Raw genomic sequence first — 26,893 nt, 5'->3', positions numbered from 1 at the left:
GCTGCTTTACTGATTATACCAAAGTAGTAATGCTTGTTATAGGAAGGTATCCCTAAAGAAGCTTGGCAGAGGGTTTGGGGCTTCTAATGTCTGGTGCAGTGAGACAAGCTCACTTAGCCTTTGTCTCATGGAAAGGGAGGGTGGTCATCTTCCAGCAATGAACTGGGAACAGGTATGGGCAAGGGCTGATGGCAGCTCTCAAACAGGTGGCAACAATTAAAGAAGTTAAATAGTGACCTGCACCGTATGAGTTACTGCAAGGTAGTTTCCCACATGAGCTAAGTTAATGAGGTTGTAGCCTAATTAAACTTATCCCTTGCACCTTTTCTTTTTTCCTGCATGTCTAGGCAATGACAGAGAGAGAGAGAGAGAGAGAGTGTGTGTGTGTGTGTGTGTGTGTGTGTGTACAGAAACAATAGTTATACTTTTGTGTAACATTTCAGTGGAGTAACTCATTTTAGCAACATAAAAATGATTTTTACTTTAAACATGTATTTAGGCATAATTTCTATTTTATTCATTGTCATTTTGGAATATAAACTTGTCTTAGAGTATTACAGTTTAGTAGTGGTAATATTTATAAGAACAAGAAATAAAAGCCTGGTTGTCGTTTCCAGAAAGGCCCACTCTACTAGTAGAATGTGCTACTTTAGCATATTAATACTTCATATTTTCCTTTATTTTAATAGCAATTTAAATGTGCAAGTAATATGTTTTAAAATATTTACTTTATGTGCATGCTGTATTAACAGTGGTATAGTTCACAGAGCACTTGATGTAAATTAATCACCCCATGAGTGTTGTGTGCTAAAAAGAATCTTGCATAGGCTTTCTGGGTTGGAGTGAATTTCATCCAGTAGGATTTTATTGGGTAAAATTACAAACTAAACTCCTTGATAGTCATTACCTTGATTTTAATTTGTGAAGAGAAATTGTGTAATTTTGTACAAACTTTTGCATTCGTTACACCTAAGCAAATGTCTTCAGAAATTTAAATCTTTGTTTTTAAACTAATATTGGTTTATGAACCCCACTTTCTTTAACACTGTGATTTCCATTACAGAAAGCATTCATATCTAAATCAAAATGAGCGTCCTTCTAACACTGAGTATACCTTAGTGCTTCTTTTTGTAATTGTATGGCTTTTCATGTACCATATGGAAAGAGTAATGTGTTCTTGACCGCATGTGTATTATATGTTGCTTTTGGTAGTTTATGGAAAACTAGGTGGTGCTTTAAGATTTAGATTTTAAATTGCAAGATCTCATTACTTCAGACTTGTTTTTGTCTTTTTTTTAAAAAAAAAAAAACTACATCAGCTCTATGAAATGTGAAGTTTTCTGGGCTTTATAAAAATGGTAAATATTTTATTATATGATTGCAAATCAGATCAATTATACTGTAATCTTAAACAACGCTACTTAATTGATTTTTGCACTATAGTAAAATCTATAAAGTTCTAAAACCTATAACAATTATACGTAGATAATTAACTTTCATAACTGATTCCTAATGGTGATACTAAATTTTAAATTAATATTTTTAATAAGTTTTACTCTGATTATGAAGTTCATTTTCTTGTGCTGTGATTGTTACATTCTGATATTTATTTTTCACTATAATTGCTGATTATTTCAAAGCGCACACATCGCACGGGCGCTATCATATATTGTATACAAGTTGCATTATGTGTACCTGCAAACATTTTAGGGTAAGAAAAAATAGTATGGTAGATCAAATGAAATTAAGTAGGAAGGAGAGCCAAAAAGTAGTAATTTAAAATAGATTGATAATGGAAGGGCGCTTTGTACTTCAGTTTTGAATACAGTTTTCCTTGCTTTGCGTGCTTTGACTACCCTTCATAAATAATATTTTTTTTGTATAAGTTCTTTACTGAGTAATCTGAATACCCCTTACTTAAATGATGTCTTAGTGTTGAAAATAAAAATTGATAGGTTTCTGAGTAACTCTGTGACCATTGTTAATTATAACCCTAAAAATTATCATGACAGTATTTTTCAAATATAGTGCTTAATTATTATGGGAAGAAGTGATTTATCTTTCAACGGTATATATTCTAAAAAGTGTGTTTTATAATAGAAACTATCTTCCTTTAAAATGGCCAGTCGTGAGTCGTAATCTTCATTGATGGTAAAATCAATAGGGCATTGATTCTGAGACATAATCCTCGGAGACTGTTGTTCAGAATACTAGACATAGCCTGGTAAATAATGTGTACTGTTTAGATTGTTGAATGAATGAAATTCTGCTGTGTTAAATTTAGTTGTTAAAAATTTATATATTGTGAAGATAAGACTGCATTGTTGATACTCATAATACTGGAAAACAAATATTTAACAACATTTTATCTTAACTTGTTTCCCTTTACTAGCAGATAACTTAAGTCTAGCGACTAATACATCCCATTGTATCAGAAAGAAAAATATTTAGTAAATTGACTGCTCTCCTTTTCCTCCCACCCACCTATGTTTTTGAAAGTGTTAAATTGATGGTACACATGAACATAACATTTTCTTAGCAACCTTTTTTTCACTGAAGTCAAATTATTTGCTGTATTAGTTGAATGTAATCATTTTGCTCTCAAAAAACTTAGGTGAATTTCAATTCTAAACTGTTCAGTAAAACTAGAATGCATTGTTATCTTGAAATTAAGCAATGGTTGAAGTGGCTTTGCTTTCTTGTTTTGCTCTTGAAATATGTAATATCCTATCCTGTAATATTTTAGTTTAAAATGTTATTTCCTAAACTAAAGGCAGAGTAGGTGGGTTTTTATTTTCTTATACAGTTAGGTTATTAACTCAAGCCTTACATTGATTTACTGTGAATGAAAAAAAGAATTATCCTAAATGCGGAATTTATATTTCTGGGTATTCATCTTATAAAATTATATTAAAAAAATTTCATGGTAGATATCTTATTTAATACGTAAGCATAGAAGTCAGCAGAATCTTGTGTTTTAAATCGTTTCCTTAGTAAGTGACTAATAATGTCTCCTGCCTTGAACAAATGGCCCTTTACCTTAAGTCAAATTTTCTAGATTTGTTGAATTAAATATATTTTGCATTTAAAACTAGTGTTTTTCCACTAAAAAAGTTACCAGCAATAAATCCTTAATTTTTACAAAATTTTGTAGTACATTTCCAAGGTATCAATTTAATAACTATCAAAGTAGCTACTGCAGTTGTTGCATTTAAATTGATTTACATGTCAAGACTGGCAGTTTAGCAGCTGCGCCATTATTCCTGGATCGGTCAATTTACTTGAGAAAAACCTACTACTGAGTTCTACTGACCTGCATGACAATATAGGCCCTATTTCTATTCCTGTAATTAGGCCTGCGACTAACTCAGAATATTTTTAATTAAAATATTTTGGTCAATGTGTTGCACCAAATTAGGCCTTTCAGTGCAGATTTAATTCTAGAAATGGTGTGATTAGAATATGTAATGAGTTGTGTTCAGTTTAAGATTAACAGGTTGTGTATCTTGAACATACAGTATTTGAGTGTGACTATTTTAAGTTTTATATTATAGATTTTTTTTTTACTCTTATGTTTTTGGTTAGGTGTGTTAAATTTATTTGTGGTTATGTAAACCAGTATTAATTTATATTAATATACTTTAACAAGCAAAGACTGCTTATATTAAATTACTTCAAGGAGTCTGAATGTAGAAAAATAAACTAACTTTTTGTAAGGACATAGTTACCTTAAAAGAGAATAGTGTTAAAATAAATTGAATAGTTAAATGTGAACAGGTTAACTTTTTGGTAGCAGTCTTTAGAAATAAACAAAGTTGCTTAGATCCTTTGAAACTTGATTTCTAGCACCGTAAGCAAGAGTTTAATTAGGAGGTAGACCTAGCTAGAAGGTTTATTAAATTGCAAATCCATTATACTCTGTAGTGGAAAATGATATCTCACAATAAAGAAAAACAAGAGCAAAGCTATTTTATATCTTTATTCATATTTTTAATTAGTAAAACACTTCAGGAATTGAAACTTTGGTCTTGCATTCTCACATTTCAAAATGTTGTTATTTCTCTTGTTCCCTTCTATCCTGGGGACCTGACCAATGATTGAAACATATATTCTACAGCAGTTCCTATTTCATAAGTGAATCAGGTGGGGATGCTGTAGAAACAGTAGAGTTTGCTACCTTTTTCTGCAAGAGGTGGAAAACATTTTTACATCATGCAGCTCTGATTTCAGTCTGTCCCCAGGTCGTTTCTGGTATATCAATAAAATTATGTGACAATGATGACTGTATTTATTTAATCTTGTGGAGTGTTGTGGTGGTTTTTTTTTCTTTTACGTGCATTGGGTTGGTTTATTTCATTTTAAACTCTCCATGAAAGCCTGTTATATTTGCTACTGTAGGTATGATGATATTCTGATCAATGGACTACCAGATTGGCGACAGCCTGTATTCTACTACAGGCGGGTGAGAAAAATGAGCAATGCTGAGCTGGCATTACTCTTGTTCATTATTCTCACAGTGGGCCATTATGCTGTGGTTTGGTCAATCTACCTGGAAAAACAGCTGGTAAGTATTGGTAATAAATCAAATGTTCTACAATCATTAGTTTGTCTGAAATTCTTGCAAGTGTTTCCAAATAATAGGGATTTTTACTATTTGTCTTTTTTCAACTGAAATTACCTTTCTGGATACATTATATGCTTAGTTGTATCCATAGCAAATAATTTGTTAACTAGTTACATGTTTGATCTGTTTTGTATGTTCTAGATTCAAAAATCAAAATGGTATATTTTTATATGAATGTAACACACAAAATTTAATTTCTGATATAGTTGCTGATGACAATTAGTGAACAAGAGAGTTTCTCTCTTTTTCTGAGGAAAGGCAGACAGCAGACACTTTCTCTACTGTATATTGAAGCAGAAACGTGTCCTTCCATGGTCATGCTTCTGGACTTCACAAGTGTTGGGTGTCTCTGTTCTCGATTTTTGGATTTCATACTCCTTTGGCTTTTCCTCTTTTTCCTGGAAGATTTTCTAAAATAAAGCCTGATGAATGTTCTCAGGTCAATTAGAAAACAGCCAAATGTAAAGCATTTCTCAGTCTCTCTCTCCCCCCCCCCGCCATATATATCTTTGGGAGTTTTTGCTGGTACAAGCAAACATAACATAGAAAGCAATTGATTTTTTTGTTTATACTCTTAAATATAAATTGAACAGTGTTCACCTATTAGCATCTGTTTACTCTTTTTATTTTCCAAACTGCATTATTAAAGTTGCTGAATGAGAAAGGAAGCAAGTTGAATGCTTTCTCCCTTAGAAAACTTTGATTGCTATGGAGATACACATGACTGACAGAGCTGGACTTCATGTGTGCTTAAGGACTGGATGCCATGGCAACAGTTATTGTTAAAGATAGATGATTTTACTTAATAGTGTTCGACCCTAGATATATTTGCATAAATGCTACTCCAATGTTTATCCTTCACAGAAGAGTTCCAGTAACATACACAGAGTAAACGTTAATGGCCATTGTAACCATAATTCTTTCTATGTTAAGGATGAACTGCTTAGCAAGAAAAAGAGAGACAAGAAGAAAAAGACAGGAGGCAGGAGTACAGATGAAGTGAAACTTGGTGTTGCTGACAAAAATGAAAGGTAGGAACCATTACTAGTGTATTTTCACATTTAAATGATTTGTCAGAACTGTACCTCAGCTACTAACAAAATTGATTGATATTTTGTACACTCAGCCTGTATGCTTGTATGTGATGTGTCCATGCTGAAAGACAATCTTTTAAATTATGAGAATGTAGCAAGTCTGGCAATGTGTGCTGTGATTTTTATTTATAAGTTTTCAGCCAGGCATTGGTGTGGATTGGTAATATGAAATGGGGTTAAGTGGAAGATCCACACTAGTTATCAAGTGTATTTTATTTGCAGAAGGATGTATTTGGTTTATACAACATTTTTATAAGAAGTTCATCAAGATTTTCCACTGAAGATTTTAATTAGGTTAAATTATAAACTAACAATTTCAGTGTTACGGTGTTTTTAATGCATTGTTCTGTAAGTATTGAAATTTTGGATGTTCTTTAATGTCTACTATTGTCTGACTCACATAGAATCAAAAGCATTAGTAGAGGATTCTGACACTGCTTAGTTAAGAAACAACATAGGGAAGTAGTGACATCCAGTGTACTCCAAAAGATGCCACCATTTCTTCTATTGATTCATAGAAGGAAATAAAGGGTTTAAATAGTTCACACAGCAGGGGCATGAACTGGATCAATGCAGGATGGAGATCAGAGACTATTCTGCCTGTCTTCTATTCTGATGACATCAGTGAGTAATGCTTCAGTGAACTGCAAATGACGTTAATTTTTATGTATTGGTTTATTTATGCTACCATCTTCATATCTGGTTGTCAGCACTTGTAAACGCTTTCGTGACGGTAGTCTTTTTTTTAGCTGAAATGATTCTGTAGAGGATAGGATTTTTTTTTTTGTGTAACTGAAGAAAAGTCCTTATTAGGAGAAGATTAAAATATACCAATAGAAACACATTGTCTAAATCTAGTATTGATTCTTTGATGTTATGCTATAATGGGTTCAATATTTATAATGAATATTTTGTATTGTGTTTATGCCCTTTTACAGTGGATTTATAAACATTCTGAATTTTATATTTCTAGTTGAGAATTTGCTGATTTTTGTAAACAGGTATATTATGTGAGAATAGTGTATATTTTGTAAGAATGAAAACATATTTTTAATATTTAAAGTAATTTTACTTTTTCCTAGATCATGGGAAAAACCACAGTGGCGTGATTTACTTCCATGCAAGCTGGGTATTTGGTTCTGTCTTACTGTAAAAGCATTACCTCAGCTGTTGCAGGTAAAAATACAATTTGCACCCCACTTTTTACGGAATTGTTTTGCTGGTTTCACTATGCTGTGATGACACACACTGTTGCTTGTTCACATGATTTTTCTGTCTTCAGAAGCACTTGTCTTACACAGAAGTTATTTTAGGGTTATTATTTAAATGCTCATATAAATGTGAAATGTATATTTGTAAAGTGAATATTTTGTTTAATGTACCATGTGGTTCCGATTGTATTTTGCATTAATTTGTGCTCTGATTTATAAACAGGCAAAACATTAAGAACTGTTCAAGAAGTGGGAAAAGAGGGTGAAAATAAGATGTATTTTAGAAGAAGCAGTATGTTGCAGTAAGCTCGTTAATTATAGCTTAAATGTATATAAAATAGTTTGTTAAATTTGATCGGGGTATATATTATATATATTTATTAGAAAATGGCAATAAATTGATGCTGATTTTTTTCCTAGATAGAGTAATTTTACTTTTATGTTTTTCATTGGCAACTGACCTCTTTCTCAAATTAAGCTACAATTTTTCTCCTAATGACTAGGAAGTTTTTAAAAATTTCGTTCATGTGGAAAACCTGTTAGTACTGTAGAAGGTTAAGGTTGTACAGTTAGTACTTTGGAAGAGGGTGCAAATCAAGAAAAGCAAAAATGAGCAGTAGTCTAGGAACTTAAATTTGATCAGTCTGTCTGCAAATGGTTTTTTTTTAATTTTTTTACTTTTTTGAAGTGTAGAGTAAGAGCCTTTTTTGTTAGACATATTGTAAGATATGCAAATGGTGTAATATCACCAACTTAGTGTCTATGGAGAAAAACTCCTTATACAACAGATTTTTACTCTTTTTTTCATTGTATGTGCTTTAGTGAATAAAAAAGAAGGTGGTTGTATTTTGATTTATTATTATTTCTCTTATTAATACTGTAGAGTTGCTAGGATTTGGGGGGGAAAATGCTGAATTAGATTTTGGCTTACATATCACCAATATCATTAACAACTTAAGCACCAGTGTTTCCGGGTAGATGAAATCTAGGTTTTGCTTCCATGTAGTTACCTTTGCAAGAGCAGCATATTAAACAATAGTAGGTATAAACTTACTAAGAAAAATCATAGAGATAATAAAAATGGATCTCCAGGACCACTATACTTAGTTCTTTTTCAGGGATATAACTTCTCTCGAATGTTAGTCATGGACATCTAACTCCTGTATTTCCTTATTTTTTTTTAAAAAAAGAATGTTGTAGTCTTGATATTGTACTACAGTAGTTTTTTGTTTAAAAAAAATGACCATGCTTTGTTAAGGTTACTTCCCAATCACAGTTGGGCTTTGAAGTTAATTTCTCATTTTGATGAATAAGTTAGGGCATGAGTGAATTCACAAATTATTGTGCCATTTATGGACAAATTGCTATATAGTTTGAGGACAGTAGCACCTTTTTAATTTTTATAATTTTCTTTGCAAGTATATAGATTTTTTTTCTTGATGGAAGTGGTGAATTTGCAATACACAACAGAATTAAGTAATAATTATACAATCCTTAAAATGGGGGTTTGCAAAATTTTTGTGACTATAATTTTTTCTTGGTCTTGACATTAGCACAGTTTGTTTTTGTTTGGTTTTTGATAAATCATGTACAACTTCTCCAGTCCTTTTTTTAGTCCACTGCCGGCACCTGTCAGACTGAACAGAGACAAGAATGTGTGTTTGTGAAGATGATGTATTGTCATTAGACTATGCTTAAAATATTTAGATGCCTATTGAATGTACTATATTAACTTTTTTGAATCATCGTGTAATATTATCCAGTAGACTGTCCTCAAGCTTGGCCAGGGATGCTCTATAATTAATATTTATGAACTCAGTTTGCAAATTTCATTCCTATTTGAATGAACTGTGTGTGTGTGGGGGGGGGGGGGGGAAGCAATAGCAGTATCTTACTAGCAAATATTGCCTGTGCCGCTCATTATCTTTACCCTTAAACCTTGCTTATTACAACTAACAGAACACATTTCCCTCAAACTTAAAAATATTATCACTTTTTGCTTGATACCAGAAAGCCTCATCCCCAAATGTGGTTTAAAAAAAAAAAAGGCAAGATTATAATTAAGCTTGCAAAATAGGTTCAATCTACTGTTTGCTTTCAAAAATGTTTACTTTTGAGATGATGGGACATGTTACTGTCCTACTCACCACAGTTCTATCCACTTAGATTATTCAGATTGCAAAGATGCTACATATGTCTAATTCTCATTTATCCAACTTAGTGTCTTCCTTCCCTCCCCTATCTAAAAATATCAAATCAGAGAAGGAGGCACTTAAAATAATTAAGGTGGGCCTTTTCTTGAGGGAGATGCTTTGTTGTCATGTCCTCGGAATGGCCTATGTCATTTTGTCATGATCTGCTTTTTGTACCATGGAGTTTAAAAAAAAAAAAAAAAAAAAAAAAGAGAGAGAGAAAAAGGAAGAGGGCTGTGTGAGGAAAAAGGTAGGACTTTCAAAACTGAACTATATAAGGAATCTTTTATTTTGAATTATTTGGGAAGCAAGAGTCAAAAGGAGGAAGAATAACAAGATTGATTTTCATAATTGTGCCTATGAGGTTAGTAAACTTAGGGAAGGTGCAAGTGAAGAAAACTAAGTTTAAAAAATATCCTATAGAAAAGAGGCTTGTTGAAAGAAATTATCGTAAAGAAGTTGATACTCAAAGCCAAATCTGGGTGTTGCTTTTGAATATAATGTGAAACTCTTAAATATTAACTTACAATGCTCAGTGTAATTTATACTGTAATAAACTCTATGATTTTTGCTGAGAATACAATATATGGTTTAGGTAGGAGATATATAAATAGGATACATGTCATTCAGCCCATTTTTGTTGACTCAAATGAAATGGAGACTGTAGGTGGCTTATTTTTTCTCTTAAAAATAAAGAAAACAATCTCCACACACAAATAACATCTAGGGATTCAAAAGTCAAGCTTGATAATAAAGGAATCCAACTACTTAATAGTGTGTATTTGCAGTCTTAATCAAGGGTGTAATTCAGAGTAGAGACCTTTGTTAATTACAGATTTTAATTATCTTTGTGTGGTACAAAAGTAGACTTTTCTGTGAATAGACTGCTTTTTAACACAGGTGACTGAAGGTTTGTGTCTATAGGTGAAAAGATACAACTTAAGGAAACTCTTTTGCTGTTTCTTAAAGCTGCTCACTAGCCACTCTTTATTCTCATTGTTGCTTTTAGATACCTGAAAAATAAAGGTGTTCTTTATTAAGCTATTTTTTTTAGAAGCAAGTGTTCTTTTCCTTTCTTCTATATCAAATGAAGTAGAAGCTAAAATATTAGTGTCAGTCTTCATGATGTAGTTATTTTATTTATGCCACTACAGCACTAGAAAACATTTTTGTTAAATTGTCATATTGCTGCTAGTCTTGCTATATAATGAAGCAGGAAGAATTTTTGTGTAGTTTGTCTTGAAATGTGCTCTGGTTAAGAAAATGGAATTTTCCTGTTATCTGCAGAATAATGACACAAGCTTCACTGCATATTCCCGTTACTAGGTAGTTGGAATATCTCTAGTGATTCTCCAGTGGTGACGAGTTCTTCAGTCTTCATATATAACCGTATGTAACCTATTGAGATTGTCAGCAAGGTTTCTAATTATGATGGGGACTTCTAGGATGCAAATCTTGAGATCATTTCTTAGAAGACAGAATAAAAATAGCCTCTAAATTTATTTTATATGGACCATGTATGATAGATAGTTACACTTTGAATCTAGTTCAGATTAGTAACTAAGCAGTGAGCAAGTGTTTAATTTTTTAGCAATCGAGTGTTGAATTAGGAAAAGCTAGGGGAAATCTTTGGCAAGGCCATTTTCTTCACTTTTCTTTGTTTTGTGATCTAATCAAACTTTTTTGTGTTATTGTTTCCATGCCGCCCCCTTACGTTTCACCTAGGCTTAATCTGCACTGCTGCATAAGATCGACCCTCTCAGGGTCAATCTTCTGGGGTATGTGCAAAATCAAGCTCCTGGGAGTCTGTCAATCCCTGCACTGCTCTCCAGAGGCATGGAGTAAGGAAGGTTGAAGAGACAAACGCTCCCATTGACCTTTCCCTGTTAAGGCAGACAAGATACCCGAGCATAAATAAATTGATATTTAGCTATGCAAATGGTATAGCTAAAATAGTATATCTGCGTTCGACTTCCATGTCTAGCATAGACATAGCCTTAATATTTTAGTGTAATATCCAATATATCACATCTGTAATATCTGACTAACTTGCATAAAAACAGAGGCTTTTCGAGAGGAAACTTTCAAGCATAAGATTTAATCATTAGAAAATATAATTCCTAGGGTGAGGACTGAGCACTACCTAGTTTTCCAGGGTTTTAAGGTGGCTAACACTGGAGCACTGCACTTATTAAGAAGAGTTTGCAGCTTCTGCAAGATAGTGAAGGGCAGGATGTGTGGCAGAAGGGGTATAAACTTATCCTGCTGGGAGCCAGACGGAAGAACTTTGGGGCCCTGTGCATTATGGAAATAAGGGGCGCCTGCCTTAAGTGCGTATGTCCTCTAGATCATTGGTTTTCAACCGTGTGCCATGGCACACTGCTGTGCCACAAGAACTGTCCAAGTGTGCTATGAAATTTCAACAATTTGCTCTTGCTGTGGCCTTTTGCAGAGCCGCTGTGGCCTTTTGCAGAGCCACTGTGAGTGGAAATGCTGACACGCACACAGAGGAGCCCATTCATGCTGTGAGGCAGCCCAAATGCTGTTTCCTGATCTGATTGAGCTGGCAGGGAGCCTGTCCCCACTCCCGTCTCTGTGAAGGGGGATAAAGGGAGGGCGGGAGCCTACTGGAGCTGGGATGTGGTTTAAATGCCGTGTCCTGGCTCCAATGGGCTGGTGGGAGGAGGAGCCTGCTTTCAATGGTTACTTGTTTACTCAACATCCCTAGCATGGCGTTGAGTAGATTGTGAAAATGGGTTTGTGCTTGCTGGCGAAGACCATGTATTGTGTGGTGGATTTGAAACATTAATACATGTGATCCTTGTTTAGCTCGTTTTATGCATGACTAGGTAGTAAACCTCTGAAGTAAGACTGGAACTATAGTAAATGTAGGTAAGTATGACATTTTTGAGCCATCGATTCACCCAAAAAAGTGGGTGTGCTGTGGAATTGTTTGTCTGATCGAAGTGTGCTGTGTTACTGAAGAGGTTGGGAACCACTGCTGTACATACCTCACATCACATAGACGTCCAAATGCCCCTTCTGTCCCACATATATTCCAGCAAACCTCTACCAGCCCCCGTATATACCGCATACGCATCCCAGACGCTGTGGCATGCATTCTGATCACTGCAGTCTCCAGTAATTTACCTCCATCAGCAGACTCCAACATATGAGCTGTCAACCTCCCTGACGTCCAATATCACCAGATTTCCCTCTGCCCCTCACTCTGTAGCCCTCCAACACTTCCCATTCAACTCAGAACCTACCAACACCTGGTGCCCTGCAGCTCTGCGGTTAACTGTTGTTCCAGGGTAGTATAGCAGCTCTCAATCCCAGCTCTGCAGGTCTGCTCACTTCCTTTGCCTGCTGTGCACTTACTTGGCCACATGCTGCCCCTCTGTCAGGACACATTTGAGTGAGTTGTGGTGTGTACTGGCACAAAGGTTCTGACTACTACCCTGATTTTGTTTCGGTTGTGGCAGCCAGGGAGTGGACGGGGGAGAGGCTCTGAAAACATATTGGCTGCACTCTAGTTAACCTGGGTCTGACTGGAACCAGTTTCATCCTTTTAGGGGAAAGAGCAGTTGGTGGGTTGCAGCTGTGGGTCAAGGCTGAGAGATTAAGTGGCTGAGAAGATGGCAGGCAAAGGAGGTTTGGGGGAAAAGCAGGGTCTGTAGAAGGTGAGCAAGAATCATTTGGTTTCTTCTAAGTGGGAGTGGGTAGTATTATCTGGTGTGCACTAGAGCAAGTAAGTGACTTACAATTTGGGAAGGGAGCAAAAGGCGATGGGTGGTGGTGGAATAAAAGTTATAGGCAGGAGAAGACCAATTAAAAAGAAGCTACTTGTCTGAATGTACTGTAGTCCGAAGGTTAAAGAATCCATTTGCTCATCTGTCATTTTTATGAAATGTTTAAGGACAAACTGGTACATTTTTTTTTCTCCTTTTTAGTTTTCCGCGTGTACCATGCTGAAGTGGCATGGCTTCACTGCTGTAGCAGTTTAGTGAATTTGATACCTGACTGGTGGTGGTTTCTTCCAGAGGTGTGGTTATTCTGTCTCCGTGAGAGGCAGGAGCAATGCTGGTAGATGAAGTACCCTCCTGCCACCAGCAATGCAGTACAGTATAACCGCATTGCTCAGGGGGGTGGATTTAAGTTTGTAGTGTAGACCGAGCCAGAGCTAGCTCACTTCCTTGTTATTGATCATGGATTGTAGGTCAAATTAAAATTTTTGACAGCCCATTCATTACTTTTACAAAACATAGATGCCAGGATTATTTAATGCAAAGAACATCATTTTTGTTGCATGGTGGTTGGCATTGTTACTTACACAAAAAGGGCAAATTCAGGAACATTTTTCAGTTAGCTCCAACCCGATCCTTTCTTTGTATTCTCATGCACAAGAAATTAATTAATACATACTTAGGATATTTTCTGTGATCATTATAACTCTCATACAAACTACATAAGGATATTACAATTAAAAAAATCAAGCAACTCAAGCCATCCAAAAATATGGGATGACCATTTAAGGTACTGTCCATAAATATTATACTTTGCTTACAATTTCCATATACAGTTAACAACAATAGTGATACACAAAAAACAGTTTAATTACTTATTCCCAGTTGGGTTGTCAGTCTGAGAGAGCTGGGGAGTGCTGGACTGCCAGTATTTTCAGACCAGTCATCCTTAAATTTAAAGTAAGGTCTGTGCCCACTTATATAGGGTCAGAACAGGTGAAAGTCTGACTTTTACCATGGAATATGCCTGGGATCACAATTGGTTCCGTGAGGCATATCTCCTCTTTGACCTTGTGTTGTTTTCTCTGCTCTATCCTCCTTGTGAGGGAAATGAAGGGAAATCAATGAAGGGCAGGTGAAGAGAATCAGAACAGCAATGACTAATCAAAGCAACGGATTGACATCCCCAATTCTGTGTATCAGTCCCAGCAGCAGAAAAACTCCAGTGTAAACAAAATTGTAGTTCTCCTTTCTTCTTTTTTTTTTTTCCTTACCCAATCTTAAGTAAGGATAAATTTTGTTGCCTTTATGCCATCTGGCTTCATAGCATTAAGCATTGTTTTGTAAATCTTAATTTTACTGTCTGTGCTTGTGTGTGTTAACAAGTGGACCATTGTTTTATTAAACTATCTTTGTCTTGAATTTTCTTGAATTTTTAAAATATATGGTTGAACAACTTTAATATACCATTTAAAAGACCAGCCACTCAAATCAAAGAAGCTAAGTGTATATCTGTACCACCATACCCATGGCTATACACAAGTGCAAACGCACAGCATAGCTGGGAGCCCATTGCTGCTGCTTGTTCTTTCCAAATATTTCTGTTCAGTGGTGCGTGTAGACAAACGTTCTTGCCGGTATGGGAGAAGAAGGGCACACCAGCTAAGGGGGGGACCACATGACTCTGCCCCACCCCTATGCTGGGATCCTCACACTCTTTCTATCCCATTCCCTCTCCATCCCACATTACCTGAAGGGAGGGGACACATGGCAGATAGAGGATCTGCTGGAAACTCTGCTCCTTCCTCTGCTAGGAGAGACGACAGGAAAGGAGCAGAGCTCCCAGCTCCAACCCTTGCCCCTCCACAGACTTGTTGCAGCTGTGTACTGGGGAGGGAGGCAGGGCAGGGGGGGATGGCTGATGGTTCTGCTCCTTTCCCTGTTGGGAGGGGCAGCCAGGAAAGAAGCAGAATGCCAGCTCTTCTTTTTGCTGTAGTGCTCCTAGCCCCAGCCCTGTATGCAGAGATGCCACAGCCAATGAAGGGTAGTGGGTGCCTGGCAGGAAAACTTTTCTGACCTAAAAATAGCTTGCTGGCTGGCAGTGTTTCCTGTAAGCTGTGCACTTGGACAGCCACCCAGGAATGATTCAGGTGCTGCCCATCTGATTTGCTGACCACCCACATCTAGCAGTGTGTATTGGCAGTGTACATGCATGCACTGGTGCACTTAATATTTATACCACACATGGATGAAAAAATTAGAGGGAACATGGCCTGCTAGTACAGCATGCTGGACCCACTTGCAACATTGTTTCCACTTCACCAGCAAATTCCTTCAAACAGAAGGAAAAGGCTTGTTCTTGTTAGGGTGTATCCAAACTGTCACCCTTAGCCAAAACATTTCCAAACTGCTTGTGTTTCTTTGGAAATGTGGCCTTTGATACAGATCCACATTTTGTTGCTTGGGTTGCTCTTTAATTCTTTGAGGACTGAGTACATACCAAGTAAGAAATGTAGATGTATTTCAAACTATTGGAATGCAAAAGACAGTGATCAAAAATCTACTTAGAAGTCAGACTTGCCCAAATTAAACGTGTGCAAATTATATTTTAATATTTATATTTTCAAAATTTCATAGAATAATCCTCATCAGTTTGTCTGAAAATGATAAACATACAATAAAATTGACCCCCAAAATATCTTGGGAAACTAGGAGCCTGATATGGAGATTTATAATGGAAATGAGATTTCAACCATAACTAAAGGAGTATGGGAATAATTTCACTGCAGGATTGAGCAGTAGCAAAACTATGTTGGTGAGTGAGAGCGCTCATGTTCAAACATAAGGGCTTAATATGATTACCAAGTTGTAGAAAAAGTTACTGGTTTAAGAAAATTACTTGGTGTAATTTTGTGTTTTCAGTTATTTCCCTGGTTCTAAACCTTTATGTAACTGCATTTTTTCCAGTCATTTTCAATTTCACTACCTTTTTTGGGCCAAGTATCTGTGCGTATATGTACATATGCAGGCATACATGGCTGAATTCTGCACTCAGTGGCATCATTTCTACTCCCGTTGAACCTGTAAAGTCAAATGTTCACATTTTGAGAGAAGAATTAGGCCTGTAAAATTTTAAACGTTATTCTTCTAATTTGTCATTTTGCTCAGGTACACGTGTTCTTTTTTTTAAATATCTGCTGCCATTTTGTTTTCTTCACATTAAGGCTCATATACTGATCAACCAAAATAAATTATGTTTAATTAAATAATATGCATATAGTCCAATACTTATTTGATATCTTTTAACCTGATCAGTCCTTTAACTACACTGATTACACACTTTATAGGGGTGCATCAAATTTAGTATTGCTGTTGCTTTATCTGCTTCAGACTAGTTTTCTTTGTTTTTCTGCTCTTGTCTCTCATTTTCATCTGAGCCGCCGTTCCAATTGTTCCATGATTGACACACTAGAGAGATTGACAGTTACCCCCTAGTGCCTGCTGTCTGGGGGTCCCACAAGCAATAATGGATTTTGCACCAGAATTTAGCATCAAATATTGGTTTTCGGTGTTAAATCAGAAATGCTGGATGATTGTATCTTCTTAAAAATCACAGCTTTAAACAAAAGCATCCTTGGGATATCTGTAAGCCAACGTTCTATGTATTCAGTAGTTTAATTTTGGTCATTATTCTGGTTAAAGGTATAAATAACCACATAAATACTGGGAACACCTCTTGTGTAAGTAGGAATTCCAAATTTCAGTTGTAACTGAAGAGATAAAAACTGTATATATGTAAGAATTTTCTGGTTATTTGGGTTAGAAAATAGAAAATCCTTTTAAGAGCTTGCAGTGGAATTGATACGTTGTTCAAGGTGCTTGCTGTAATTGATATCCATCCTGTATCCTATGCATATACACATGCACAGGCCCTTATCCTATCAAAATTTAAGCATGTTCTTAAATTGTGCACTTCAGATAGATACACTCTCTGGCATACTGTGTCCAAGTAATGCAAAATGGATGGAAACTATTCAGAAATACTCAGTGGAGCATGTCTGCTGCACATGTGGATTTCTCTTCTGGCATAAAACTGGCAGAGGTGATATAACCTTATCTTGTTCCTCATGCCCCCTCACTCCACTGCAGCTCTCACATGCAGCAGGGCCCGGTGGTTCCAAAATATAAATCTCTGAACTGAATGCAGAGGAAAATCCCGCTTTGAGTTGTCCCATTGCTTTTGAGGGGGTTCCTCAGGTGCCTAAAGCACCAAGCATAAGGCTTTTTATTATTTTGGGGTTTATAAACTCTTTGGTGCAAGGGCTATCTTTTCATTATGTGTGTGTACAGTGTGTAAGCTTGATTGATGGGTTAGGGTCTCTAGGTACTAAGGCAATGCATATAATTGATTGCATATAGCATCTGCATGGTGGCCAAATTTTTTTTATATCTAACAGTGGGAAGATAGGATGCAAACAGAAAATAACTGCTTAAGATAATTTATAATATTTATTAATATTGTTTCTATTTTATTGCTATTAAAACATCTGATTTGTGCTGGAGTCTGTGCAGTCATAGATAAACATAAATTTATTTTAAAGGTGTTCCCTAGTAGAGGAATAGCCAAAGTGAAGTATTGAGAATGTTTACAAAAAGAAACTGAAAAACTGATTTGCTAATGTACAAAGGAAGAAATAGTATATTGGTATTGATTTTATAAAGATATAATCATTATTTTAGGGACTAACCCAATTAAAATGGTTCTTAATATTATTAATTTTAATGTAATAGAAGGAATGTTGTTCATGTCTAAAGTTAATAAATGCAATTGCAACAACTTGTTTCATCACTTCTGCATTTTAGTTCTTGTTACTTAGCTGAATGCAGATTTACTTAGATCATAAACGGGAGTGCAACTTTAATTCAACTAACTGGCTGTCATTGAAGGAAAGCTGTCATTCATTTATCTCAACCCAGAAATCATAAAAGCTAGAGAGCTTTTCTCAGCTGTTAATTAAAATCTATTTGATTAGTGTTCCTAAGGAAATTTGTCCATAGCCACTTTGACATAAATCTTACTCTTACAAGTGCAATGACTTTTTTAATTTTAAATCTGATCAAATGTTTTGCAGTAGGAAGGCTGGAAAAAAACATGTTTGATGTTTATGCTTAACTGTTTTGGCCTCTCTCACAATTTTAGAAGTGTTATTAGAATGGTTTTTTTTGAGTGGTGTTGTATTTTTTATAGGGGGTCTCATAAATGATTCTACAGCCAAGTGAATGCTGCCTTGTAGTAGGAAAAACAGTTTGCTTTAATTACTGAATTTTATGTTAAGTATCTGTGTGGTAATGAACTTGTTACTTGAGCTTCTAGATTGTTGGGGTGAGCAAAATGGGTGGATGGCCTCTTAAAGAGCTAATTAGGGATGTATAGCCATCTCACATACAGGGTCATAAAAATACTCTTCTGAAGGTGTGTGGTGTTTTTAAGATGTATTTTATGTTAAACTTCAATCTCAGCATGATTAAATATGGACTTAATTCACTAATTATATGTTCAAGGCATGTCATTACAATGTCAGTAATGGAATGAGTGAATATATTTCATTTGCTTTTTAAAGAATTAAGTTAAAGTAGAATTATTTAAAACAATACCATTGCAACAAGCTTGTTTATATAAAGGATGCTAATATCATTACAACATTTTCTTTAAGGATGCCAGACAATTCTATGTAGACTATAAAGAAACAAAGATGAAGGCGAGAGAAGATGCCCTGGCTAGAGCTGAACTTGAAACACTACAGAGTGAGTTTTTAATACCGTCTTAATACATAATCAGTGTAATTTATTATAACATATATACTTCAGAAGATTAACAGGAAAGTATACTTTTCTTTGTTCTGAAATTTGTTTTACGGGTTTTTTTTGCTGTCTAGTGAAGGTGACTTCTGTTACAACTTTTGAATGATTTCACTAATAACTTGTGCTCTCATTTAAATTGGATACACTTGTGTCCATGTATTAACATAACTATGTGAGTAGTCTGAATCAGATATTTGGTTTATACAGCTTACAAAATAGCTATTAAATTCTAGTAATTTGGCAAATCTTCTTGTAGTGAAAATACTTCTGAGTTTGATTAAAAATGTGTGTAGGTTTATTAAAAATATCGTCTAATGTAAACTGAAAACTGTTATTACAGCATAGGCAAACCCAAAAGTAAAGACTTTGGAGGTATGTTGTTTAGAGAACTGGTCTCTGGTTGTGAACCTGAGTGTATTTTTGTTTCTGCATATAATTGCAGGTATGTCTTACAGTGCTTATGTGCACATGGGGCTGATTTTCTGTGTGGTATAAAATGTACCTCCCAGTTACTTGCACCCGTTTCTCCTTCCCCCCCCGCCCCAAAAAGGAGCCAATACTCAGCCGGCTGGCTCCCATGGCTAGGGCTGAGGTGGTCTTGGTACTCAGTATCGGCACAGAAAGAGCACTGCTTGCACCAGTGAAAATATACATGTAAACTTTAGGTGAGAGTTTTGGACACTATTGAAATTGGAATCTTAGAATACGAAATCCTTCTGCTATTATTATAATGTGAATGCAATAAATAACTAACATGCCTACTTTAATAGGCTTTGGATGAGTTTCCCCTTTTTAATTTTTTTGACCAAACTTAAAAAAAAAATCAAAAACAAGCTAAAATGTGTATTTATTTGAATTAAATGTAATTCTCTTCTCTTCATTTTTGTGTTTTGGTGTGGGTACTCAAAGCTAGTAGTCAATCTGTTGCATAGAATACTCTTAAAGAAACCCCTTTAGAAATTTATAGTAGAGTCCCATGTGCCTGTGGTTCCAGTATTTTGTGAAATCCACAGAGAAGATTCAGCATAATTTGGTACCATCTCTCCAAACCCTAGAATGCCAAGATAATTCTAATTTTCATCAGTAGTTACAGGTGCCAGCCACAAAACTGGCCAGCTTTATACTTCATCTAGCAAACTGTAGTTTACAACAGTGTTTATCAGCCACTTTATGATATTAGAATGTGTTGTCATTTTGTTTCACTTGAATGAATACCTCGAGGGTATCAATTAACATCTTTTAGCATTTAGTTTAAAAAGACTAGTTTATGGTTCTAGAAGTGCAAATTCAAGCATGAAAACATTAAAATTGTGGTGATTTGTGACCCTGTGTTTATATTTAAAATTGAAAATAAATGTTATTTCAGCATTTTTCTACTGAGTACTGGGCATGCAGAGAAGGACAAGGATGTTAGTTATGAAACTGAGTACAGTCTTCCTCTGCCTTACAAGGAGGAAAAACTCCTCTTAGGGTGAATTCTCTTAAGTCGAAAATGTAATTACCATTAATTTCAATGGGAAAAAATTTTATGCATTCCTGAGCCCCCAAAATGTACACCCATTTATGCTAAAACAACACCAAATCCCATTAAATCCAGTGCAAGGGGGTGGGCAGGGCAGAACAGGGCACGGGAAGGTAGCCCGGCCTGAGCGCAGCTTAGATTAAGTGGGGAGGGATCACTGCCAGGGGCTGGCCACGCGGGGAGCTAGGCAGGCACAGGGGGCCCCCAGCTGGTGAGGGGCGATGACTTGCTCGTGTGGGGCTGCGTAGCGGAGAGGCCCCACCGGTGGCAGCCAAGGCAGCAGTGGCGGGTGAGCCAGGCACTAAATGGGAGGGAGCGCTGCAGACGGTGAGCGGTGCCCGAGGCACAGCTGTGCAGGGCGGGCAGCAGCAGCTCCCTAGCCACCCAGGGCGTGAGCTGCAGCAGTGGGGCCGGGATGGGCTGCGCACCCAGCATCCACGTCTCGCAGAGCAGCATGATCTACTGCCGGGACTCAGACAAATCTACCTCCCCGCACCAGACTGCTGCCCTTTCACAGGGTGCCGCTGCCCCCCTGCACAGCCTCTTCATCAAGACCAATGCGGCCGGCTCCATCCCCTCAGTGCTTTCCTACCAGAGCTGCCAGCCTCCAAATCGGTCCTCGTAAATGCAAAGTAATGCCTCGTAAGCTGAAGTAGGGGTACTAAATGAAGCTCCTTGTGAAGTTGAATTCTCATAACTTGAATGAACTTATCTCAGGGTATGACTGTAGTAGATTTTGGTGGAATTTCACACAATCTTAATTGAGCCAATAATACTGAACAGTGCTCTTAGTGCCAAACATGTGTTGTCTATCATATACTCCAAAAATAAATAAGTGTTGAAGATTTACAACAGTCAAGAGCAGTGCTTATTTTGTGACGGTACGCTGTATTGGCACATGCCATCACTTCTCTTCAGAGCAGGACTGGGCGCTGGAGATTCTACCTCCCTCAGCAGCATGGGGCTGGGAGCTGGAGCCTCTGCTGGCCCCATGGCAGTGCAGGGCTGGAAGCCAGAGCCCCCACCAGCCCCATAGCAATGCGGAATCAGGAACTGGAGCTCCTGCAGCAGTATGGGGGCTGGGAGTCTGCCATGGACGTGGGAGGTAGAACCCCTGTGGCAGAGCAGGACTGGGAGCCCACCCCTCCAGCAGCCCTAGCTGGGGGGTGCAGGGGAGAGGAGACATACTGGCTCTTCTTCTTGGGGTGAGGGGGACAAAAACAAAACACACTGGTCAAGACTATAGACAACATAGCATAGACATCCAGTGTGTTACTGACATCAAAGTATGTTATGTAATTAGATTTCTCCAGTGGTTACATGCAAACAAAAAACCTTTTAAAGTTAAGCTCATTCTTTATTTCAGAATTAGTATATCAAGGTTGAAATCCCCAAATGTACATTTCAATTGCCCGTTTCCTCCTTAATTTTAAAGACCATCAGTGGACTACTGAGTTCATAATAATATTTCCATCTACCTAATTGAGTAAATGCATCTCATGCAGATTAGCAATAGCTGTTTTATGCTGCCTGTTTTCATGATCTAATTGCTAATTTACCCTCATGTCTATCTGCTTTACTGTTGAAATTGTGTAATAATCTCTGGGGAATCAAACTAGAACCAATGCAAGAGGGAATTCCGTATAACTTGCAAATAGGAGAGACTGCACTATGGAGGTCTCATTAATATGATGCATTGCTAGAGAATATACAAAGTGTGAAAAGGTAATTTCTTGATAAGTAAATATTATCCTACCAGAGAAATCTTCTCTGCAGAATTTTAGCTTTTCTATTGACACCTGTGTCTGGTTCCTGTTAGCACTTCTCACTATACTCTAAACCTTTTATCACCTCGCCTCATGGTTAAGTGTAAAATATAATTATTAAATCCTCCACAAAGTCGGTGTTTTGTAAAATGGTAGTTTATAGAAAGTTTGTTTCTATTCATTGTAATTATATATACCTGTTTTAATATTTACAGAATTGTAAATATTTAAAAAATTCAGTATTTGAGTGTTCTCATTTCTCCATTTAAATTCATGTGGTTTTTCTATCAACCTAGCTTGTTACAAGGATACCAGAAGAAATATACAACCCAATTCCAAAGTGCAACTTTATTTGTAGATTTAAAGCTTATTGTTATATTATACATGTAGATGACCTTGGTGGTGAGGGATGCTTCTGTCACCATTAGTTCATTGGTCTAAATCCTGGTATTAAATAGATGACCTATAGCTCTTGTTTGATAGTCACTGGAGTAGCCAGCTGTCCGTTTTGTCAGTTGGGAATTGCGCTTACTTTGAGTCATACTCTCACAATAGATTCTTCCGTGTTTTGGGGCGTTTATACCACAGAGTTCCTGAAATTTATAATTGTGAGAATCTGTTTTTCAGATGTTTTATGGGTCTGTTTTCAAGAGAGGTTGAGCACGTAGTCTCTCTTGAAGGCCAGCTGGACCTGAAGGTGCTCAGCACCTTTGAAAATACAGGCCCGAGACCTACATCTGCCAAAAGTGCCAAATGTTAAAACAATGGCATTTGTAAATAGAAGACTTCAAGGGGCATTGGGGAAGCTAGACAGCAGGATAAAAGATATATTTTAGTCAATGCAACTGAGGAAGTGGGAGACAAAAGTGACTTTTGAGCTACATTTCTGCCTCATCTGGTCCTGTCTTGACATACCTGTTGTATACAAGGCAGAGGTATTGGATGGTGTACCACCCATTTCCCACTGCTGTGGAAAACTCCATTTATCTGTTTAGGGCAACTTTCCAACTACTGCTCAGAGTCTGAGGATCTAGCCCAATGTGCTTTTAGTTGTAACTGCAGTTTTGGTTGTTACAAGCATTTGTCTTCCTTCTTCCTAATTTAAAAAAAAGAATGGAATCCCCCTTTGTAACTGAAAACCTCAGTTTAACGTTAATCGTGGAGAGGCTAAGAACATACTTCTGTGATGCTTCTGGGCAACAATAGTAATAGATCATTTCTGGTCCTGTTGTAGAGGAGAAGAAGCCTAAAGTCAAGAAGCCAAAATCTGAATTCCCTATATATACTGCTTCAGAATCCAATGCCTACATACCATCATATGATCATGGAGTGTCTATTGAAGAGATTGAGGAGCAGGTGGATGATTGGTTGGAGAATAAGAACCGCACATACAGAAAAAAGGCAAGTTAAAATGTTCCTTTACATTTGTCAAGTACATTTAAAAATTCTTCTTTCAGTGCTTGCACCTGTGCATTGTGGTATTGGGGTGTGTGCACCCTGCACAGAGCAGAAATTTTCCACTCAGTGGTACCTGGCCAGGCTGCTCAATCACCCGTTGTTTATACTGGTACCAGTGTTGCATAGTAAAGGACCCAGCCACCCTGAGTTTCCTCAGTTCCTGCTTACCGCCTTTGACAGTCCCTGAAACTGCTACTTTTGCTTTTGTATGTAGTCTGTGTTTGTGTTCTCTTGTATTTTATTGTAAATAATTGAACGTTAAGGACGCCAGACTCTGCTTTTTCTTTGTTCGCAAACACCTTTCCCATTTCCTCAGTGCTTGGTTACATATGAGCATGAGCCATTGGGTGTTCAGCACTTAGAAGTGGGATCAACCTTCCAGTTTATTTCTACCCTTTCATGAAGAATTTCTGGCCCAACAGCTTCTGTCCTTCAGGGGAGAACCATAGAAGAGATTCCACAGAATTTAAAAATGAGAGATTTCTGCTTCCCTTATTTCCTAATCCCGAAAGCAAAGTGGAGTCTCAGACATCTCTTAGATCTGTGTCAGCCATCTCAAAAAGAGAGTTTCACATGGCCATCCTGGCATTTATATTTCTGTCTTCAGATCCTGAATACTGTTAGACAGCCTTCAGTTTACTACTTCCATGTGTTGATCTACAGAGGCCTAGAATGTTCCTCAGGTTCATGGTGAAGCATTCACGTTACCAATTCATGGTGCTTCTGTCCAGTCTATATACATCTCCTCAGATATTCACAAAATATGTGGCCGTGGTGGCAGTAACTTTGTCAGAAATCAGTTTGCATAGCCCAGTCAATCTACCAGAAGGCCTCTTATTTCCCAGAGCTGTAGAATGAGCTAGCAGATTGCCTAAACAGATGATTTTTCGAGTCACTGTACGAGACCTTGTTACCTGGATGTCAGCTGCATTTTCTGTAGTGGGAGACTCACCAGACAGGTCTATTTGCAAACAAGTCCAACAGAAAATACCAATTCTACTGTCTGCAGGGCTTCAGTACAGGCTGTTCACAGATGCTTTCCTGGTACCAGGGATACAAAAGTTTTTTTTCCCCCCAGATCTGTTCCTGGACACTAAAGATCAACCAGGACTATGCCCAGGTTACATTAATAACCCCAGTGTGGTCACTCATTAGCACTGGTTCCTCTACTCCATTAGCTCTCTTGGGGCAACTGCAGTCGCATCAGAATTTGATCTTCCAAGAATGCAGCCAGCTGCTCCACTTGAACATGCAGTTTGTGGCTAAATCCCAGAGAGCACGCCTGCTTGGAACAAGGTTTCCAGTTTTTCCCAGCAGAAAGCACTCCACCAGAGCTGCCTACCTGTCAAAATGGAAACAGTTTTCTGGGCTTGTCAGACTAGAGTTTCACTGCACTCGCCAACATATAATTAAATATCTAGATTCACCTGGAAGCAGTATCACCTCTCCATCCTTGTGTGGTTAAATGTTCTTGGGTTTTTATAAATGAAATGGTATTCAGATTCTGTAAAGTCCTGGAAAGATTCTACCTTCAGTTAAGGGAGGGTTTTCCCTGAGGGGCTTGAATTTGGTCTTAGGGAAACTTTTGAGACCACCATTTGAGCCTTCAGCAATGTGCTGCTTACTGCACTGCTCATGAAAGATGGTTTTCCTGATTGCTGTTAGTAGTGCCAGAAGGGTCTCCGAACTGCATACCTTCTCATCTGAACCACTGTACTCGGTGTTCTTTATAAGCTTGTGCTCTCATGTGGGTTTCTTCCTAAAGTAGCTTCAAATTTTCATGTCAATCTATTTCGTTACCTGTATTTTACTTACATGGTGAGGATCCACATCGAGAACATTTAAGCAGCAACCTAATTATTGGTGCACACTTTTTCCTCCCATTATGCCATCATTCAGTGCTGTTGAGGTTAATGCCAAATTCATTGAAACATTACTACAGTCTGTATGTGAACTCCATTCCATCTGCTTATACTATTGCTTAGGACTCGCCAAAAGTAGATATTACGTGTGCAATCACTTGAAGAATAAAAGCATCTAATGTTTCTGGGATCTGATGAGGTGATTTGGTGTTGCAGGGAAGATAGTGTCGTTGGTACAAGAGCTCTACAATGAAGAAAGCTCTGTTCATGCACCGCATAGTTCCCAGTGTCCAAAGGAATTCAGCAAGGCTGCGTTCTATTATCACTCAATAGCAGCGTTGACTGGGTGATAGATATGCTTGTGGAGGCAGCTGTTGATAATGTTGAGCTGAACACAGTTCTGTTTTCAAGATCTGGAATATGCCAATCATATTGTCTTGTTGGATCAGTTTGGTGAATTGCTGCAGCTGCTGGCTGATCTGGGTGGGCAAAAAGCAGTGTGTTGGTCTGGATAAAACTATATTCTTGACCATTGCCATCAAGCAGCTTCCAGGTTCTGGTTACAAACAGCTCCGTATTAAATCTGGACTGGTCATCAGTTTGGTGGCAGCTGTCAAATATCTTGGCATCTTCATAATGTTGGAAAATGCTAAAGAGGAGTACATTCATAGAACAGTATCATCAGTCATTTTGCGGGCTTCTCAGCAGCTTGTGGAAAAGTCATGACATCAGACGTTCTCCAAAGCTGAGGGTCTTTAGACTTGGGCTCATACCAACTTTGTTGTACTTAAGTGAAATATGTGCATTGAGGCAGGCTATAGAACACCAGATGAGTGTTTTTGATTCTCATTGTCTTCATCTGCTCCATATTAAGCAGCATAAGATCAGAAATGTAATTAATGCCAGTCAATATGGATTTATGGAAAATAGCTCTTGTCTATCTAATTTGATATCTCTTCTTAAAAGATTACAAGTTTGGTTTATATGATAGCATTATTAATATAACACTTAGACTTCGGTAGAGCATTTGACATGATACCACAACTTTTTGTTTAAAATCTACAACTATATAAAATTAACATGGAACATGTGAAATGGATTAAAACCTGACAGTGTGATTGGAAATAAATATAAATGTAAACAGGGAATCGTTGAGCAGGTTTGGTTAGGATGGTAGCAGCAGTCAGTTCTTGGCCTAATGCTGTTTAACATTCTTGTCCAATGATCTGGAATAAAATATAAAATCATCACTAATAAAGTTTGCAGATACCACTCCTCCAATTTTGGGGTTGAATAATGAAGAGACCAGGTCACTGATACAGAGTGGTGTGAATCACTCGGTAACTTGGGAAAAAATAAACAATATGTGTTTTAGTAAGGCTAAATGTAACTGTATACATGTAGAAACAAAGAATTTAAGCCATGTATGCAGGGTGAGGGACTGTATCCCTGGAGACAGTGATTCTTTAAAAAGGTTTGAGAGTCTCAGTGAATAATCATCTGAAAATGACCCACCAATTCAGTATTGTGGCCAAAAGGAGCAAATGTGATCCTTG

General features: G+C 37.2%; 1 protein-coding gene across 1 annotated transcript in view; it reads left to right on the top strand.

Annotated features, from left to right (window-relative positions):
* DNAJC1 (DnaJ heat shock protein family (Hsp40) member C1) overlaps nt 1-26,893 on the top strand; it is a 186,707-nt gene that overhangs the window by 73,260 nt on the left and 86,554 nt on the right. Inside the window, exons 4-8 of the mRNA XM_074984862.1 lie at nt 4,399-4,564; nt 5,558-5,655; nt 6,801-6,894; nt 18,582-18,672; nt 23,252-23,418. Of these exons, the coding sequence (XP_074840963.1) occupies nt 4,399-4,564; nt 5,558-5,655; nt 6,801-6,894; nt 18,582-18,672; nt 23,252-23,418 (616 nt within the window). The remainder of the gene's footprint in view (nt 1-4,398; nt 4,565-5,557; nt 5,656-6,800; nt 6,895-18,581; nt 18,673-23,251; nt 23,419-26,893) is intronic.

Source organism: Carettochelys insculpta, chromosome 2, assembly GCF_033958435.1.
Source record: "Carettochelys insculpta isolate YL-2023 chromosome 2, ASM3395843v1, whole genome shotgun sequence".
NCBI lineage: Eukaryota > Metazoa > Chordata > Testudines > Carettochelyidae > Carettochelys > Carettochelys insculpta.
This window is presented reverse-complemented; position numbering and strand designations above follow the sequence as displayed.